Raw genomic sequence first — 12833 nt, forward strand, 5'->3', positions numbered from 1 at the left:
TTTGAGTCCCGTTTCTCTTTTTGGGGTTTTTTGTTGTTCTCCCGCCCTGGCGGGGGGTCGGGCTAGAAGATCTACTAGGTCCCTTCCGACCCTTAATCTATGAATCTATGAATCTATGAAATCATTCACATTTTCATCTGAAATATAAAACCATTTTCTTTTTGCACCTAGAAATCAAATAAAAGGTAGTTATTTTATAGTTAGTAGATTGTTTCACAGTCTAGAGCTGAAGTGGCATGCTAATTATGTCACCATCTTTAAATTTTACCTTGTTTAATTTGCCCTTGAGCTGCAGGACTTGAAACTGGGGGTGGAGGAGTCTTCACTTTAGACAGCTCTGGAGTGCCTGGCCTTGGAGGCCTAAACATAAAAACCGGAGCAGAAAAAAAATTACATATACTACATACATATTTATCCTGACCAACCAGCTTTAAAAAGAAAGTCTTATCAAGAAAGTTTCAGAAGATGTTAAAATTAGGAATTATTTACAATTCCAGAATTATCTTAATTTATTATTACGTATAACAAAAATATTACATTTTACTGTATTTAGAATGTATTAATGACTTTAAAATTACAAAGAAAGAAATGGATACAAAAAAGCCAACCTGGTTCTCAGTTTCCTACAACAGTTTTATAGACATAATTCTGCTGAATGCAATAGTTATACTAGCATTGAAAAAAAAAAACCCCAACATAACAGAATGCAGAATGATTACACCTGATGCATGCAGTCACCTGACATTAGAAGAGCTGCTCAATATACCAGAGCCATTAGTAATTCAAAAAACTGAAGACTGTTTCATAAAAGGAATATCATAAAGTAAACAAGCTATTTCAAGACACACAAAGAAAACGAATCCTTTCTATACCTGGTTGGTCCTTTCTTCATATGATCTCCAATAAAAGTTGCATTAGTCATACTCATCAAGGTATTTGCCAGAGAGATAATAGACAGGAGGTGCTGGGTGGTGACTGCACGTGATACTCCATAAGTCCCCCTTCCCAGTCCCTCTGTAACAGACATTTTCCTTGTTAATTCTACACCATCATAGGATGGCTTGCCCATGGACTGGTTATAGCTAGGAAGCATCAGAGACATATGGCCTCCTCTAGATAGAAGACCGAAGGACACAGAACAGTGTGGTTTAAGCATCCCAAGGCGATCAAGGCAAATGTCATCGAGAACATCATTCAAACCCCAGGCATGGAGACAGGACATAAAAAGTTTTGCTGTGTCCATGGTAAGATTATATTCTAACAGGGTTAATGGTTTAGATTTGCTGGAGCGATATTCTGGGTCACTGTCTTCTCTTCTCTGCCTCATTGCTTCTTCATCCTCATCATCATCATCTAGAAGATGTTCTTTTATGTTCTCTTTGATTGTTTCCTTGACCTGCTGGAAGAGAACTGCTGCTCGTTTGCCAGCCCGAAAAGTGCCCCCCTTGTCAGAACTGCCAGATGCTTTCTGTAAATTCTCTGGGGAAATAAGTGCAGTGTTAGGCCTAGACGCTTCTTCTGTCAGTAGCTGAATAATCAGAGCTTCTACATCAAAGAAGAGGATGTGGATATCCGGGTCTGTTAGGTTAGTCTTTATACCTTGAACCATCAGAGAGTTATGTGAATATTTAGGCAAATTCCCCTGCAATAAAAAAATTAATTGATTGTTATTAAAACACATTTTGATATACATTGTCAATATTTATATAAACTTAACTAATATAAACATCCTGGGATAGAGGAAAAAAATTTAGTACTCATGAGATTTATAAGGATTAACGCAAATAAATAATTTGCATTCATTATTCATTAATTAATCAATAGAAGTTTTAGGTATGAGAAGAAATTTCAAATGTTTATGTACTTATGCATCATTTCAAAAACCCAAAACAAGGGAAAACTGGACAAACTGCAGTGCCTATTTCTAGGTAATCACATTGGTATTTTGTTGAGACCAGCTATTTTCAGAAAAAAAATGGTTAGGACTTCCCTCAAATCCTGTAATTGTGTAAATATTCCTGCAGATTAAATATAGTCCACTGGGAATGTATGAACGCCACATGCAAAAAAACAAGATAATGCTGCTTTACAAGACTGAAAACAGTTTTGGTAAGGTTACTTTTGATACCCACAAAGTGGAATCATTTGTTCAGCTGATTGCTGCACATTTAGTAAGCACACAACAAATACCAATACCATGACCATGGCCAAACACATGAACCTGAGAGATCTCTAGCGTATCATCAGAAGGGATCTGGGTTTTCCATTTCCCATGGGCAAATGCAGGTTCTCCCTTTTAGCCGAGAAAAACATGGACACCATGGACAGAGGGTACCCCACCAGCCTCTCTCACCCACCCCACTGTGGGGGATGGGCTTTGGATTTTGACCTCCAGGCTGCTGACATCCAACATTTAAGAAAGAACCTCAGAATGAAGCTTATGTACTGGCCACATGTACCTTTCCTCTGTGACAGCTCTAGGTCTGGTAGATATAGAACTGTTTGCATTATTCTCATCTGCTATCACTGTGTATCAATAAATTTGCCTATTATCAAACAGAGAGGTCGTGGTTAGTCCGAGGGTTTAGGGTCCACCCGGAACAAGGTATCTGGATAATAAATCCAGTGCCAAAAAGGGGCACCAGCAGGACTGGGGGCTGCAGCTTGGGAGCGAGGGGCCTGAACCTGTGTCCTGGTAAACGATGGGGTAGGGATAGCTCTGATTTTCCATGATATAAAAACTCAAAATCAAATATCAAAATGTACAGGTACTTAGAATTTATTTTATTATAGTGATTGAGGCACTGGTAGGCTTCCAAACTGCTTTAAAATTGTAAATATACCAATAAAACACTGTGTTCAGTTGATACCTGTATACAGTGGTGTTTCATTCTAATCACGGATTTGGGGGATTTTAAAATCAAAGAAATTATGATTTTTAAACAGAGAAAACCAGGATCCCTCAACAGTAAGAGGCTTATTTTGCTGGGGGGTGAAAGGAACATGAATGTTTGCAGAAAAATGAGGAACATTACTGTTCTTTTCTTCTAACATGTAACATTATTCCACCTTCAGACAATAGGGCACAAACGTATCCCATTTCCTGGTTCCTTCACACAATTCTAGTTGACAGAGAAATTCCATATAGATCAGACTAGTACTTTAAATCTAGTTTAATCTGAAATTTTCTTCTTTACCAGGAGTAGTTAGGAGCTAAACTAAATCATATCCATACTAATATAAATTGTTATCCCATGCAGCATAATTGCATGTTTTATATATTGGTAGGTTTCAAAGGCAGAGCAGAGAAAGGGATAGATGGTTCAACCACATACTCAGATGATATAATATAACAAAAGTATGGGGAAACTTGTATTTGATTAGCACGTATTTTCAACAATCAGCAATGTTTTCTGGCAATTGGCCAGAATGACCCAGCTCAGGTCAAACCATGGGCCATACTAAGACCTGGATGCTGCCGCTTTTCTCTGCTGCCTAGCTGCAGCCTGGCATGGGCAAGGTGTCTGAATCACCAAGCCCCCACACCACCTCTGTAGGCCAGATCCAGTGGCCTTATGGATGGCAGGCTGCTCACCTTGTCTGATGCAATGGAAAAGAAGAAAAAAAGTAGAAAGACTAAAAATAAAAAGGAGGTGATGTGGTGAAGAATCAAATCCCTTATTACTTTTCCCATTTGTAAACTAAGATGATATATTTTTCTTCACGCTCTCAATTTTGTAATCTTTCAATTTCCCTTTCTATTACAAATACAAAGCTGTTTGAAATGGCATTTCTACAGTATTCAAGGTGAAGGTTTACTAACAATTTACACAATAATATTTTCATATTATTTTCTCAGTATTTGCCTACTTGCTTTTGAACTGCTTGAACTTATGTATATTGAATATATAGCTTTTTTCTGCCTGTGTATTTTTAAACTCCTTTGATTCTTTAATTTCTGCCCTCTCCTTTTGTCACATGATTACTGTTTTTCTCCTTTTTAAAATTAATTACAAAAGCTTGAGTGAGATTCAAATACATATTAGGGCTTTCTAGTACCTGATAACTCCCCATCCCTGCTCTTAGTCCTAATTCAAATAAATATTCTTGCAAAAGCCTCGCTAACTTGTTGTGTCCACAGTTTAGGTAAGAAACTGCTCATTCTTTCAAGACAAGCTCTCCTGTGCCCACAGGACTCTTCTACTATGCTCCTATCCCTCTGCAATGTTCCTGAAATTCTTCCTGCCTAGCTGGCACAATGATCGAACGTCCAAGTATCCAATCTTATCTACAATTTACACAGATATTCTCTTCTCCTGGGAAAAATGACCCTACCTCGCTGAAGTAAAATCTCATCTGCATTCACTGTTATTTTCTCTTCACCATAAGCGTCTTCTTCAATTGGAATACTATGACAGATCATTCTCAAGACTGTTTGAAAGCCTCTACAAATGCACTTTGACAGACACTTTAAAACATGCACTGCTTATAAAAATCAAGTTATAATATGTATACATGACAGCTCACAATTGAGACGAGCTACTAAGTTAAATTTCAGTAACATCTGATACTCTGCTAAATGATGGGCTTCCTTTTCCTACTTATCCCAGGTTAAAGCCTCATTTCAGTTATACTGCGAAGTTAAGAGTCTATTGGAGGAAACCAAGTTTTCTTATGATAAATAAAAATCAACAAACAGGAGCTGTTTTCTCTCCCCATTAAGCTCTAGTACCGAGATCAATCAGCTGCAGACTTGAGCAGCTGAGAGTGTGATTTGAACATGCAGGGAGTCTAACACAGTCAGTACAGAAGACAATGAACAGTGGAGTTCTGTATCTAATTTTCTGTAGCACAAACCAGGGATTGTTTACTTAATAACTTCACCAAGAAAAGCAGACCACAAGTACGAGGAATGTGAAATGAAATTACTAAACATCAGTGAGATAAGGCAAGAACAGAAGTAGCAAATCCAAAAGACATTTTACTTGTCCAAATGCTATGAAAGGAGGGGCGATCCGACTTAGGATGTGCTCATTCATAAAGCCTGATTAAGGTTTTATCAGAGTATAAACACAAAGAACTGTATTTATACAAGAGGGCTTTATTTATGGTTGAAGGAAAAACAGTAAAACAGCAATAATGCAGCAATAATGTTTTAGCTCTTAATAACTGCATACAGAATACTTTGTATGTATGCTATCCACTATGATAAGAAATACAGTTGTATAATGATTAGTAATATATTGTTTGATTAGAAGTCTGCTCATTAAAACAACTTTAAAAATTTACTACAGGCTAATGTATAAAATTATACTTGTAAAACTATAACATTTAAGATTTTAACCCTGCAAGCACACCCATGCTTTTTCAAGAAAAGAAATACAATAGGTCCAACAGAAATGCTAGAGAATGCATGCAGAAGTACTTGTAGGAAAACATGATATGCTAAATGATACACTGTCAAATATCAATAATATGTTTGTTTGTTTGTCTTAACAGAGTAGGAAGAAAAAAATGTGACTGTAATAGGAATGGATCTTTGATGCCCTCTGCTGTCCTGAAGTCAAAGCTACTAAGACACGAATGTTTAGCATTAATCTCAAATAAACGCATATCCTAGGACTTTCTTAAATCTTTAATGTATGGTAAACTAATTACACTGATACCTTAAACTGGACAGACTGCTGGTAGATAGGAGGATATAATTATGATTAGTATTACCATATTAACTATCAGTGCTAATAGAATGTACTATGTAAAAGGAGAACCTGTGGTGACCATTCTAATTTCTCCAAGCATGCAATTGCAATGATTTTTTTTAAATCATCTCAACAAAATGTAGTGAAGTAGAGCTTGTGTTAAATTTTAATTGTTTAGAAAATGAAGTCACTTGAGCAGGAGACTCTTCTGCTTGTTCTATGCAAAAGCTCATGAGGCAGAACCTGTCCCATCTTGCATTGAACTCTGTAACACATAAATAAACATAAAAAAAAGCTCCTTCTCAAACCTTACTCTCAGTTCATAGATTCATAGCTGTTTGGGTCAGAAGGGATCTCAGTAGATCATCGAGCCATGGGCAGGAAAGAGGGCTGGGGTCAGATGACCCCAGCCAGATGCATGTCGACTAGCCTCCTCTTAAAAGACCCCCAAGGTAGGGGAGAGCACCACCTCCCTTGGAAGCCCATTCCAGATTCTAGCAACCCTTACCATAAAGAAGTTCTTCCTGATGTCCAACCTAAATCTGTGCTCTGTCAGTTTGTGGCCATTGTTCCTAGTTAGTCCAAGGGGTGCACTTGTAAACAGAGCATCTCCTATTCCCTGCTGCCAAGAAGTTCCTATTTACACAAGCCACTGCCCAGGCTGCCCCCCCCCCATTTTTGTTCCTCCTTAGCCAGATGTTGCTGGGCAGTGTTGCCACGTGGTCACTTCCATACCACCTTCAAGACACTCAAATCAGGAAGAAGTTGTGTTGGGTTCATGTATCTTGTCACAGATGCATTAAATTCTTTCATGAGTTCATGTGCACAAAGTAAAGGAAAAAGAAAAATATAGGTGTTAAAAGGCAGTAACCTACAGATAAAACGGACCTACTTCATCAGGTAAAACCAATGTGAATGAATAGTAGCACCTAAAAATTAACCTTTCTATTCTTATTCAAATTTAACATAGGAACATGGGACTAGCAGGAGCCTGCTGGGACACTGAGTCCAATCCTTCACATTTGCAGACTATTTACCCAAAGAACCCCCAAATTTACCACTTCAAACCCTAAATGAAATAACAAGGTATAAAATCAAAAACAACAAAAACACCATACAACTCAGCATAGATAATAGCAGGAAGATGAAGGTACTATCAATATCTTGCCATTGCAATGACAGAAGTAACTTATAAAAACACTAGAACTCTGTTGTCTGCTTTACTCAGCATGGTATAAACGTATAACAAAACCTACTCAGAAAAAGAAAAAGGTCCCTAAAAAGAGCTCTTTTGTCAATACTAGCATTAAAACAACAATTTAATAGATTGCTTCAATCCAACATATGGACAAGTTATGTGTAACTCATGCAATAATTTTAGCTTGAGACTTAACAGAAAAAAATAAAAACTGATTATCATGCCTGGACACTAAATTCCTTCATTTATTCCTTACTTTATATTCCCTAGACAGTTAAGCAATTTGCCTATTTCATTTGGACAGGCCTTGAAGGCTAATTAATAAAGCGCACCCTGCAGCATTGATAACTTTACTTAAATTTGCCAGAATATTCACTAGAAGATCTGTTTAGCTTGATCGTTGTAACACTAAATTATTTATTATTTACATGGATAGTAGACCATCACTGTACTAGCTTGGCAAAATCTACATAAATTATAAGTTACTATGCTTCTAAAAGCACTCACATACACATAGGATTACCATTACTTAATGAAATGCTTTTAGCAAGTAACTGCAGATAACTTTATATAAATCATAAAACAAAAAAGTTTGTAAATCTTTTGCTGTTATAGACCATAAGGTAGACAGTCACACCTCCACTAAAATATTACAAGGTATATTAAATATTAAAAGTTAAAACCAATATGTTTGGATATTAATACTCTTATTTAGATCCACTTCATAAAATCTGACCTTGAAAAATTCAAATCAAGTGAGAAAATAGTATTGTAAGATGGACTCAAAAGTGGATGAAGCACCAGAAACAAGTAGTGATGTATGAAATTAAAGAGAAATGATTAGAGGTCTATAGGAGTGATCAGTGATGTTGTTAAATATGTATTATTACCTATTTGGAAGGGAAAGTAAACAATGTTGTCACTGAATAACCTTTGTGATTTCTTTAGAATTAGCAAAGGAATGAAAATCAGGCTGGAAGCTGAAATGACTGAAAACTTCCTGAAAAGGAGATTTAAAATATTTTAAGGAAGGAAACCACTACTGCTGCACAGGTATAGTTACAAATGAATGCACAAAAGGAAAAAACAAGGTGCCCGGCTCATCCATGTCAGCATTTTGACGTGAACATAAAAGGTTCACATTTATGCAAAAAAGAATAGAAACAAATTCTTCTGAATATCTACTCTACATACTTGGAAGGCAAATCCAGTGAGACTTCAGCTGCACTTGTTCATGATGCTAAATGTAACAGTTGGCACAGATTGAGATCAGAGGAAAAATGTAAATGTGCAATAAAATGCAACTATCAAAACTATCAAAAATTCCCAAGTAACAGCCTAAAGTAAGTAGTAACACATGGTACCTTTTGCAAGTAATGCTACATAGAAATAACAATACTAAGAGTTGCGTGCACATGCACAGACACGTACACACAAGTGCATGAACAATCATGAAGGCACTTATTTCTTCGGAGTAAAAATTCACCTTTTAATCTTCCGTGATGTCTCAGGAGACAATAGATTATCAGCTTATATTTCCAGAAATCCCAAAAATGTGCTTCACTGGCTACTTTATCTACTCTTATTAACCAACTCATTTTTTCCTAATTATTGTTATCCAATTCGGCTAAATTTTTTGTTTATATTAACTTTTAATTAAGCATTCATATAAAGAATATAAAATTAATAACATTCTATAAACTCTGTGAAAGACATGCTCAGCCTCTTAGTTCCTCCTGACTTGTTTATGGCCCTCAAAGTTGTTCACTGTCACTCTGGAAGACAACTGACTTCAGAAGAAAATACATATTTGATCACTGAAAATAAGTTCCTAAAGCTGTAACCTGAAATTTTAAAGAGGTAAGTTTGAACAATTCCTGTTATTAAAGGAGACATATGGGGCATCACTTTTGTAGTCATCTTCCACACTCCTCTGCAGCACCAGAACAAACCTGGCTCACATCAGATGGTCACTGCCCCACCGCTACGGAGATCATCAGTACTGCCCCCCAGGAGCTGGCAGCTCTATCTGCTTCTACCCTATCAGGATGCAAGAGGCCAAGGGAGAGCAAATCAGAAGCTCAGCTGAGGCTAGGGAAATAGTTAAATTACTGAGCATGACCTCCTGATCTTTTTGTAGTAATATGCTCAACCCTAAAGCTAAAAAGGTTTAACAAACTGACTTGAGTTGGGGGCAGGAGAGAGTAGATTCATTCACCCCAAGAGCCAGCATTATCCAGCAAAGCTGGAGGCAAGAAGTTAAAAAAAAAGTCAGTGAGATCTTGTAACCGACTCTCTCAGCCTGGCTGTGTCCCGTCTCAGTCTGTAATGGGAAGCATTCACAAACCAAGCCCAGCTCAAATAGTTGCTTGAACAGAAAGGGAGGGAAGCAGAGATGACTGTAGGTCATTTGCAGTATATGGTAATTCAGACTCTGAATGTGCAGATTTGCTCCAGTGTCTCACACAGAGGGATTTCTTCTCTGGTAGGTCCTAAGTAAGAAAAGGTAGACTGGCAGAGTGAACATTCACTTAGGAAGGACTTTCAAGAGAAGCAGCAGTGGGCTTATCAAGCCAGTTTTTTTTTAATTTGGGGGGAAAAGGTGGGGACATAGAAAATGGAGAGGCAGGAGGAATATAAAAGCAATCAGAAAAGCAGATGGGGCTACTAGGATTTATTTTAATTTGTCTTTTTGGGACGTGGGGGTAGATTCAATTATACATGCACACACTACAAAAATAAAAGGTTTGAAGTTTTCATAAATGATGCATGAACATCTAGCATTCATTTAGTCTATAAAATATAGCCAGGGTTCAAATTACACTTTGACTCTGGGGGGCTGGTGGGGGGGAGGGGTCTGCAAAAAAAATTGGGCTGCCCATCACAATGCCCTAATAAAATTAGAGACCCCCCAAGTTATGATTTTCAAATCTTACAGGAGGGCTCTTGTCTCTGATGGGAGGGGGGCTCATCCCTCTGAGCTCCCTCATAATTCAAACCCTGAATATAGTATCTACATTAAGAACAGACATAGCCTGGTGTTAATGTGGCCTATTCGATGTGAAATCCTGGGCCTCTGCAGAAAAGGCTTCCTCCAGATACTGTTATGACTTAGGTACACTGCTTCAGTTATGCTGATCTATAGCTGTCATTGAAAACAACTGAGTTTTAATAAACAAATTTAACAAAAAGGAGGGAAGCTAAATGTGTACTGCTCCATACATTGACCATACCATTCTACATTTCTCTTTAGACTACCTGCACTGCTTGCTAATGTGTACTCTGATCTCCACAGGGAGATTAATATGTTTTGAAATTTAAAAGAGAGAATGCTATACCACTAAAGATTCCACCCCCCACACCCCGCCAGTTCAATAAAGCCTATGTTGAAAGCCACAGCATGCCGGAGGTGTATGTTCTCCTGTACCGTACAAGGAACGTGCAATTGATTTTTCACAGTACAGACTATGTAAATGCCAAAAGCTTCCGAAAATTACAGTAATTCAAATTCTGTTATAATAAAAGCAGTATTATACAAATAATGCCCCTAGGACGTGTATAAAGAAAAATGGATTTTGGTGCTCTGGCTTTTTAAAGGATCATCCCTAGAAGTGTACCTCTGTAATAAGTTACTATAACCAGAATAAATAGTCTAGATAACAGAAATTACCTAACAGAAACAATGAGTGCTTCGTTTATATATAGTCCTAAACCAGCCTCTATGCAATATGCACCCCTTATTTTTAATTTTTCAGCTGTTTGTGAACATATCAAGCTGGTCGAAAAGCAGAAGTCATCAAAAAGGTGTCTCTGCTACAATTTCTCTCAGAGACCTGCAATCAATCCACAGAAGAGTGGTGAAAGAAATCCCTAATGAGTGGAGAGTGGTGAGAGAAATCCCTAATGATTTTGTCAGCATACATTTTTCATAAAGCGATTATCCCCAGAAGCCTTTAGCTTCATAGGACTCCCCACTACCTTGTGTAATTGTTTTCCTTATAGGCTTGGCAACAATTACCACTGCTGTAGGACTGAGTACATTCACAAGCAATATATAACACTAGCCTCATATCTGGGGCTTTTATCACTAATTGCCTATAAAATGTGCTATTAAAACTGGGATAAACAAGATTGCAAAAAAAAATCCACATAATGGATTATGATCACTTACAAAAAGTGTTTCAAATATCAGATTACATTTTTCAGAGTTTTATTCATAATGTGCCTTTTTCCTCAAACTATAATAGGGATAGTTATGATGGGGAAAAGGAGTATAATTTAATAAAGTATGTTACGTACACCTGACCTTTTAAAAAGGAGTGTACTTCTGTCAGGTTTTCTTTTGCTGCAGTTGATCATTAATACATCTTACTACATGGTCTCATATTTACAAATCATTTCTAGTACAAATGTAAATTATGCTATGGAAATAACTTACTAAAACAGGGGAAAAGAATTATAACCAGATTTCAAACTAGAGTAGAAATTGCACTTGCAACTTCCTGCAGAATTGCCACAAATCTCAACATCACAGTAGAGTAGGTGAAAGGGAAACTGCATATGAAAAACCTCTTGTATTAAAACAATGAAGTCAGAAGTACTACATATGATTGATAGAAATACATATGAATTCATATTTTAATGTAACCAGCATATTAAACCTCTCAATTGCATCATCTGAATAATATCAGTTGCTACTGAAATACAAAGGCAAATACTTAAAAACTCTAAATACGGTATGAATATACAGCTCCCTTTAAAGATACCATTGGATGACATCCATCTTCCTTCAGAGAATAACACTTTAATTGCTTAAGAAGCTGCATATAATTGCTATAAACTACAATGTATTAAAATTAATCTCTACATTTATAGGAGACATTGATTTATCCTTTCTAAGTACAAGAAGGTCCAAGTTTAGATTCCTATAAGCAGACTGCACTGTAATAATACATATAAAGTATATATTAATGTATTTTGTTATTTTTTTAAAACTATAGATAATACCCTTTTGTATTAAAAGTGCAGAACAGTTTCAACCATCTTCACTGAATCAGTAAAGCTATTTCTGTAGTTTCAAAAGAAATCTCTTTTGAGGACTAACCCCAAATCAACTGAAGTTAGAGAAGATCTTTCCATCAGCTTGAAAGGACTAGAGATCACATCTGTTCAAAATAGAACAATTCAAGATTTTCCATATAACATAGGTTGACTCATAAAAAGAAAAACAACTTTTGGAAAATGTAGTAACATAGAAACACAAAACAAATTAACAAAAAAAAACCTACTTTGTCAGAAGCTTCAGAAGCCAGAAGGTTAGTGGCAAGGGTCTGTAATTTCTGGTGGGCCATATTTTTTAAAGCAGCGAGGCTACGTCTAGTCATGGCCTGTTTTAGGTTTACAGCTGGGTGACTGAGGGAGTCTACTGCAGCAGGAACTGCCTCATCACAAGCATTCAAGATCTCAACTGCTGTTATTCCCATCACACAACGATCCAGTGCACCTTGAAAACATTTTTACATCCAGTATTTTAGTGCAAACCATTCAGATTGTTAAAAAAAAATGAGAACAAAGTCAGAGGCGTATTTTAAATGACAACTTTGATTAATAACTTTCCCATCACACTAGGATTCCCGAGCAGTTACAGGAAGAACCCCCCTCCCACCCCCAACCAGCAAGCTCACTATATATTGATCGTGTAATAAATGCACACTTTTACCTACCACATTCAATTAAAAGCTTAGTTTGTTTTGTTTTTGGCTGTTTACAAAACTTTGCCAAACTATCTCTTGTAGTTTAAGCCTTAAATCTTGGTGCTTTAGGGAAGCTACCTGAAATGTAGCAGGTGCACACCCTTGGGACAAATGGTGAACCAAACTGCAGGAAAAAAATGTCACTTCTATATGCTAATTGCTGTTTTTTCAGAGGCTTGCCAG

At 36.9% G+C, this 12833-nt stretch overlaps 1 protein-coding gene across 3 annotated transcripts in view; it reads right to left on the reverse strand.

The window, feature by feature from the left end:
* Positions 1-12833, reverse strand: part of WDR7 (WD repeat domain 7) — a 400912-nt gene that overhangs the window by 300060 nt on the left and 88019 nt on the right. For all 3 annotated transcript variants that reach the window (XM_019518172.1, XM_019518171.1, XM_019518169.1), the window contains exons 14-16: positions 12186-12400; positions 873-1642; positions 269-360 (exon numbers count right to left, since the gene is read on the reverse strand). In XM_019518172.1, coding sequence (XP_019373717.1) covers positions 269-360; positions 873-1642; positions 12186-12400 — 1077 coding nt within the window. The remainder of the gene's footprint in view (positions 1-268; positions 361-872; positions 1643-12185; positions 12401-12833) is intronic.

Source organism: Gavialis gangeticus, unplaced genomic scaffold (assembly GCF_001723915.1).
Source record: "Gavialis gangeticus isolate Ggan-Ray unplaced genomic scaffold, GavGan_comp1, whole genome shotgun sequence".
In the NCBI taxonomy this organism is placed as follows: Eukaryota; Metazoa; Chordata; order Crocodylia; family Gavialidae; genus Gavialis; species Gavialis gangeticus.